At 38.0% G+C, this 8,067-nt stretch overlaps 1 protein-coding gene across 2 annotated transcripts; it reads right to left on the bottom strand.

Moving 5' to 3' along the window:
- Positions 1–217: 217 nt before the first annotated feature.
- Positions 218–7,769, bottom strand: LOC121249246. Of its 2 annotated transcripts, none has more exons than XM_041147962.1 (3): positions 7,446–7,769; positions 4,633–6,493; positions 218–2,343 (listed from the first exon to the last, which is right to left on the bottom strand). In XM_041147962.1, the coding sequence occupies exons 1-3, from the start codon at positions 7,502–7,504 to the stop codon at positions 250–252; spliced, it is 4,014 nt and encodes a 1,337-aa protein (XP_041003896.1). In that variant the 5' UTR covers positions 7,505–7,769; the 3' UTR covers positions 218–249. The 2 variants fall into 2 exon arrangements, with proteins under 2 accessions (XP_041003896.1, XP_041003899.1); XM_041147965.1 differs by having other exon boundaries at positions 4,633–6,425.
- Positions 7,770–8,067: the final 298 nt, after the last annotated feature.

Raw genomic sequence — 8,067 nt, 5'->3', positions numbered from 1 at the left:
GTTTTATGTACTTGAGTTGTGCCTTCTGCACTTTTTAATGAAATTGTGTCACTTACAAAAAAAAAATGGAGATTTAAAATAAAATCAAATTCAATTTAAAAAAATTTAAAATATAAAATTTAAAGACTTCGAAAATCACTCTAATAACGTATGCGGTATGTGAATGGAAATGGCTAATGATGTGCATGCTTAAGAAAAATCAGCAGCTGCAAGGAAATTTAGCAATTATTTAGTGATCTATAATTAACCTTATTTTCCAAAACTTACAGATTTTGACATTGTCATGAGGCTTTGTGGACCCCTTACAAAAAAGCTTTCAGAATCATAGACATTGTCGTGAGGGTTTGTAGGATTGGACACCGTAGACGTGACATCCTTTGACCGTAAATGCAGTCCAGATAAATGGTCACCCCAGATATCATATGTATATTCATCCCCAAGTCCTGCCTTTTCTTTGGCTTTCTGGTTGTAAAGCTTGGACCCAGGAGCTCGAGCATGTGGAGCAACTGCAGAAGTTGAAGCAGGAAAAGGGGAAGAGCACAGCGCATTGGGGGAAGGCCTGCCAAGACAAGGGAAAGTAGCAGAAGGCAACAGAACAGGCTTAGTAGGTGTTTTTCTTGATGCTGAAGGCTGCTCTAGAGTAGGCAAGAACAAGCTGTTACTGCAATGCCTTGCAGAAACCTGACGCTCCAATAGGTTCACCTCAGTATCAGATCCACAAACCTCATCCTTCTCAGGGAGTCGGTCTGCTTCTTGAGTAAATGGACACCTGGCCTCAGTAGTTTGTTCCATATCAGGAGATGGCAGCCATGTGCGTTTGGGTGTAACAGATGCAACCGGGGACAAGGGAGACGAAGGTGTAGAATTTCCACTTTGACTGCTAGAAACTTCAAACAGCCCTGTAAATTTGGAACCTGCACCCTTTCTCTTCCTTCGCCTTCTTCCTTTTTCGTTCCCAGTTTTGACTGTAAGGTTACCTTGTTGGGGTGTTTCTATAGTATTAGAATTATAAATTGCTACAGACTTTGACAGTAAAGAGGATGGAAATGCTCTTTCCTTTTGATTATCCAATGGATCATCAATTTGTTTATGATTTTCAAATGTTGGTCCTACAAGTTGAGCAGTCATTCCCTGTCCTGGGATCCCATCCTGACCATCAGGATGTCTACGAACAGAAGCCTGCACCGAGATTTTTTCATCCCCAACAGACCTTAAGAGACTATCCACCTCACTTGACACAGACAACTTCCCATTTCCTTGATTATGATGCGTAAGAACGGTTTTGCCAGCCTTCCTTAAAGCAGCAGCAATGGAACTCCTCTCACTCTTGCACAAGTCATCCTGGGATCCCAAGGCTATGACTTGGGAAAATATCCAACAGAATACCAGAAATATTAAGCAAAAAACAAAGAAGACTGCTACAGGGGATTTCTTCACTCGCATCCAGAAGACTGATTTCTTACAGATACTAAGCATGTAAAAGGGCAGACTTGCCTTCATGGGAATCACATAAATTCCAGCATCCAGGGACAGTTCGAGATCTCTATGTATCATGGCGGCAGAAAAATCATACTGGTATGATATCAGAAGCTTTGCTGATTCCCCAGGTTTGAGAGCAAAACCATTGCAAGTATGCACTATAAATCCATCCATCCCACACTCAGTTCCAGAAACTTTGATTTTTCTAACCTCGAATGGCAAGTCTCCTGTGTTCTTGGCATAAAGCTCTTTTGACAATGGCTGTGAACATGCATAAATGGTCTCTTCCAAGTGCACCAAAGTGTCGGGGGGAGAGGCATTCAGAGGAACGGGCAAGTTGAGGTTAAACTCCACACTTTCTACAGGCTCGGGCCCCTCCAAAAGGACAAGGGAAAGTGACCCTCCAAATCCCCTCAAAGTGAGCCACTCCACACCTGAAAGATTGTTCCTAACCAGAGCTGAACTTCTCCAGCTACATCGATTTGAAGGTTGAAAGGAAATTGGCCCAAAAGATGCTCTACCATAAGGATGAACATAAGCCTCTGTTAGAGCACTCTCTGCTATTGAGAACCCATATTTTGCTGGACCACTAGATTCATCATGAACAAAACTACTAGATGGTGGTTGTGTGAACCCATCAGGGGCACTGCATTGATCAATAATCTCTCCTGAGTTCAGGATAAGCTGCATGACAACTGGCTGAGGGCTAGGATTCTTTACAGTGATCCACTTGGAGTGATGACTTCCAACTTCAACCATTGGGAAGAATATCTCATGGTCATCAAGCACAGACAAGCCACATTTAGTACCTTGAGACTTCCAGTTTTCTAGAACCAATTCATCAGCTTCTGCTGGATCCAGGGCCTTCCAGATAATAAGTTCATAGCAACATCTTGGTTATTGTGAACATAGACCCATGAAAGAGAAAGTAGATAGAACCAACATACTTAAGTTCTAATATTCTGAGTCTGTAAAGCTTCTAGTATGAATAACTACTCACTCTACCGCTAAGGTAATAATCACAAAATTACACCTGCCAACAGAAAAATGTGGGTAGGCTCCTATAGGACCAACCATTTCAGAACTGGATTCCGGATGTTCACAAATCCTCTAATTCACTAAATTAGCACCATATCTACTAAGAGGGTTCCCACTTCAAAGTTCCTAATATTCATTCTTCTTTTCCCATTTTAGATTCTTTTTATGAAACATCAATAATAATATAAAAATGCCATACTCCATGAATAATCAAACTTTCTCAAGTCCTACCTCATGCTGAATAAAATGAGGGCGCAAATTGTATTTAAAATTTTATGCATTATATGGAACCTCTGTTTCCCCCATAACAATATTATCATTTTGACAAGTTTCTTTTCTTTTCATTTTTCCCAACCTCTTTTTTCAGGTCGGGTGTTTAGATGCTATGGGAAATAGAATAAAGGGATGATCTCTAGTAAGAGAAGTGAGGAACAGGAGAAATAATGGAAATTTACTAAAAAACTACAAAGACAACCGGAATGAAGGAGTTCTCACCAGTATAGGGCACATGATCTTGCTACCCACTGAACAAAGGTTACTATCTCTGTGCTTCTAAATGTGGGCCATCAAGAGTATAAACCATTCAACAGTAACCTTTAAATACTAGTGTAACCCATGTAAGAAATATTTTAAGAGCCTGTGTAATTGGCCTCACCTATTAATATTAATAAAATTTTACTTATCAAAAAAAATATTTTAAGAGCCTGTTCATACATTGTTGTTTCCTACAACCTTAGGCCATGTTTGGTTTCATAATATTTCTAAAATTTTATACTTCAAACCAAACATCTTTTAAATCTGAAAAAGAAAAATCTATTCCTCAACAAAAGAATATTCCATCTAATTATTCCCCAGATTTCTGTGAAAAAAAATCTCTTATAAAAATTATCCAAGCAACTTTTCAAATCTACTTGCCTAATTTCACAAACTCTAAGGCCTCGTTTGCTTTCTCATCTCATCTCATCTAATCATGACAACTTTCCCAAATTTCCACACAAAATAAAATAAATAATTCAACTTTTTTAAATCCTAAAACAAAAATAATATTAAAAAATATACATTCCAATAATATTTTATTTAACTTTCAATTTTCATCTCAACTCATCTCATCTGCGAAAACAAACGAGGCCTAATACAAAACACACCTGAGAAAGATTTTATCCAAACATTTTCACTTTTTGTACCCACTTACACAAAACTCAATAAAAACACGTCAAAATTCTTTTCAAAACCTCTCAAAAATTCTACTAATCAAACATGACCTTAGCTTTTTTCCCCATACAAGGCCTACAACCTTAGCCCAAAACAGAGATTACCTTAAACAGTAAACAAAAAATAATAAGGGTGATTGCTTCAGCATATTTTCACTTGTGTTCTAATTTTCTTATTTCTAAAAGTATTAGTTTGTTTGTCTGTCTTGATATTCTTCTTCTTGTCCTATCAGTCTTTAGACTTCCACATCTCACTATTTCATTCACAGAATCAGTGCATGTATCTTTAAGAACTAAGAATGTAGCAGCTGTGGGGATTGATTAAGTTCAGAGATATCACAATGCTCAGAAACACAAGATGACCTTTACCAATTTACTGAGCAATGTGGAGAAATAATTTGTTTGAATCTGAATGAAGAGAAGAATCTACATGTATCTTCCCCTCAGCTGTATCCTAATGGCAATAAAATATATTTGAGAGGTAGCAGATAAATGTAATGTTTAGCCATGTCCACTATAGGAATATCTTTGCATACTTTGCTACTCAATTGGCTTAAAAAGCCAACTTTTTTTGTATTACATCTCCAAGATCTCATGAACCACCATGTCAAAATTTTGAAACCTAGGTCAAGTCTGTGTTCAATCTACTTGTCAGCTTAACATTGACCAATATACATAATGGACTAACGCGTAATGTTTTTGCAAGAAAAGATATGAAACTATTTCCAAATAATCAAGAAAGATCTGCTTACTCACTAATGACAAGGCACATGCAGTCGCATTATTTTTCACTGATAAACAGATATATAGAATTTAGAACAAATAAAAGAGTAACTAGACTTTCGGGAAAAAAAAAAAATCAAAGCTGATCCAGTGCCACAATAAAGGATAAGAATATACATACCTTGATCTGTGATGGAGAATGCATGCCACTGCCCAAGGACCCTGACATCATATAGCCAGATTCAACCTTTTCAGACTGATATTCAAATCCAATAGAAGAGTCCTTCTGATGTCTTGAACAGTGATAGGTTATGTCCTGGCAAGGAATTCCTATCTGAGGACTGCTCGAGTCATTTGTAAGTATGAGTAACTTACAGCTCCAGTATATATTGGATGCTTCAGGTGGAGAATCACTTAATTCAACATACAACTGAGAGCATGTAATCAAAGCAACTTGTGTGATGGTGCCAGGAAAAAGTAGTAAGCCTTCCATGTATTGGATATGAAAACTTTTCCTATCTGAAACTTCACTAACCTCCATGACATTCAATAAGTGAGAAGCAGCATTTCTCAGAGACAGAGCAACAACAGCAGTTTCACTAGCATCACATGGAACTAGAGGCTCAAGAAATGCTGATATAGATCCTGAAAGATCATCATAGGCGGCTTTCCCATCTAGGTCTGCTTCAAGAGGAATCATAACTGTATCAGACTTGTCTTGTGAAGAACTTAGCAACTGCATACAAAACGCACCAAAGATTTTCCCCTCAGACTCAGTTGAGACATCTATCTCTATCACTGCTTCAGAGCTTTGGGGACCTATCTCCCAGTTTCCATGAGGTCTAATTGCCAAGAGTGGCACACCAACTTGACCCTTTTTCACAACCAACTGTTCCCTAACATTTGCCAAACCAAGGTCATTAGAGCCCTGAAAATTTTCTATACTACAAATCACTTCAGTATAATGAGAAGTGTGCCCTAGAGAAACTAGCATCCACGCTGTCACTTCCTCCACATGGAGGGTTTCATCAAAGGGATTGAACAAAGACAAATTCTTAGTCCATCTTCCACTGGAAGAAACATCCAGACCTAATATAGGTTGAATTCCATAAGGCGACTCTATAGCAAAGCCCTTAGCATGGACTAGGAAACCACCAGAGCTTGTCTGCAAAATCAAATGAGCAGAGGACAAGCCCAACCATCTAGGAAAGTATATAAAACAGATTGAAGCTACTTCACCAGGTCCAAGCAGAGCCTCACTAGAATTGCACGGATAGAATTGAACATCAGTGCTGAAAGGTTCATAGACATGTAAAATGCTGTCATTGCATGTGTTTGCCACAGTCAAGAAAGCTAATGAAGGAAGATACAAATACTTTTGTCCCCAATCTAGAACATTAGGCTTAATTTCAACACTGAAAGATGAAGAACCATCAAAAGAACATGTTTTGGTCACCTCAGAGTTCCTTTCTGGCCTAAAACTTTGGCACTTCTGATTAATTAAAGATCCTCTAGAGAAAGAAAGATCATTTTGATTAGAACTGTCAGCTTGAATGGTTGATACCTCATTAATGTCCTCTTTGGAGTTTAAAGAACAAGAAACAATCCCTCCTTTCAATAACTCAAACATGCCATGGTCAGATGACCAACTTTGATTACTCATCCACCCGCTATCCCTAGTAGATTTATCAGGTAATTGACAATCAGACTGACTCCCAGAAGCTTCTAGAGCAGCAGCTCTGTGTTCATACTCTTTAGAAGAAAAACCTGGTAATGTTGATGGGAAGCAGAACGAATGAGAGTTGGTACAGACAGTCCCAATATTTACGTGGGTCATTGGCTTTCCATATTGAGTACTACTATCACCAACACCAATATCCAGAAACTCCACATCAAACCTGTCTCTGTATGACCCAGACGCATCATGTTCCACTGGCTTCAGCATCCCATTCATGGAGCTTGGTCCACATGTAGCTTGGCAAAAAAGGATACATGAAAGAACCACTATAAATTGGAATGCTCTGACTAGGTGAAACAATCCCCTGAATAAGCCACAATCATAAATAACATAGCGTGAAAAGGGTTCCCAGATTACCATACCATTCAAAGTTGGTATTAAGAAGAAAAAACAATTTGCCGCACAAAAGCTCCTTGTTAGGAAGAAATTCAAGAAAACATGATATAACTGTTTTTATTGTAAGTATTAGCATGACTGAGGAGCCAAAATTTAATCTTCTACTTTTTTCAGCATTCAAACATAGGCAAAGTGGCATAAACATGCTGGGGCCAAGATATTAACTTAATAAGGCGCATTAATGGGTATACTATTAACAAAAGCAACATAATGCCAAGCCAAAAAAAATAGAGAGATGAGTAGGTCTAGTGATGCTGCATTAGCAGATGATGTTTACAACAAATTCCAGCCTCTCACAGTTCCATACAGTAAATACCAGTGTTTATTGCATCCGTTTTACCTAAAGCCAATAAAAATTCAAAACAAAGCAAAACGTTAGAAGTAATCATATGAACAGTTTATTAGAACTTATTACCTAACTATTTATTCCCACAATCTTGGAAGTGATTCTATATCCACGACCTAACACACTAGATTTACCCATATGAAGTCCAAACCTAACACCGATAGCTTCAAAAGCACTTCGACTTACTACTAAAAACAGTTAAAGTAATCGATTCGAAGAGAGCTCCTTAGGAATCACGTCAACCACACGCTTGGTCGAAAATTAATAAACCCCTCCAAGAAAAAAATAATAATAAACAGGTGCCAGAAACGGAAACAAAAAAGCAATCAACTTTTCAGAAGTAGCAAAAAGCATATTTCTTTTTTTCCCCCTCCTGATGATAAATATAAGAAGAAAAACAGAGAGAAGGAATCGATGATGAGAAAACGAACGAAAACAGAGTGGTTTTAGAGCAAAAAAATCACAAACATTAAAAGCGAAACAAAGGGCGAGGTAGGAGAGCTTTAAAAGTTACCTGCTGGGGTACATGGAGAGCTGTTCAGAAGCTCCGATCTTTAGGGTTTCGAAGTCCATGTCTGAGGAAGATAGAAAAAATCATGAGAGATAGTTTTCAAGGGCTCTCGTTGATAGCTGCGACTCTCCGTGGCGGGCCTACGTATATGCTTTAGAACGCAAGCACGCACACCTGATACCAGCGAATGAATGGTCTGCCGAGAACCAACCCTGAAGACGGAGACGGAGAGTCAGAGAAAGACACATGGGGAGAGAGAGAGAGAGAGAGAACATGACATGTGTCGCACTGAGTCCGTTAAAATTACTAAACTGCCTTCAACCGTTGTACGAAGCAGGCAAGCAGCCTGAAGACTACCGGACAACAAAATCTCACACGGTTGGCTTACTTTTGAAAAAAGAATAATTTTATTAAAAAATTTTAAACACGTATAATTTAATTTAAATAATAAATTTTTAAAATTTAAATATTATAAATTAAATTATATCATATAATATATAGAATAAATTATAAAAAGCTTCAAACGGCACTACTATTAAAAAAATAGTTTTACTATGCACAGTCGTCTTATGCAGATGACGTGCAGTCGGCTGACGCCACCCAAAAAAAAAAAAAAAACGAAGAT

Source organism: Juglans microcarpa x Juglans regia, chromosome 1D (genome assembly GCF_004785595.1).
Source record: "Juglans microcarpa x Juglans regia isolate MS1-56 chromosome 1D, Jm3101_v1.0, whole genome shotgun sequence".
Taxonomy (NCBI): domain Eukaryota; kingdom Viridiplantae; phylum Streptophyta; class Magnoliopsida; order Fagales; family Juglandaceae; genus Juglans; species Juglans microcarpa x Juglans regia.
The sequence above is the reverse complement of the archived record's forward strand: the minus strand, read 5'-3'. Positions and strand labels throughout refer to the sequence as shown.

Excerpts from the sequence above, each read along its gene's own strand:
- LOC121249246 (XM_041147962.1), bottom strand. The coding sequence starts at position 7,504 with ATGGACTTCGAAACCCTAAAGATCGGAGCTTCTGAACAGCTCTCCATG. Across the intron at positions 6,494-7,445 it reads CTCTCCATGTACCCCAGCAG|GGGATTGTTTCACCTAGTCA; the intron begins GTAACTTTTAAA and ends TGGCTTATTCAG. Across the intron at positions 2,344-4,632 it reads ATTCTCCATCACAGATCAAG|GCCCTGGATCCAGCAGAAGC; the intron begins GTATGTATATTC and ends ATTATCTGGAAG.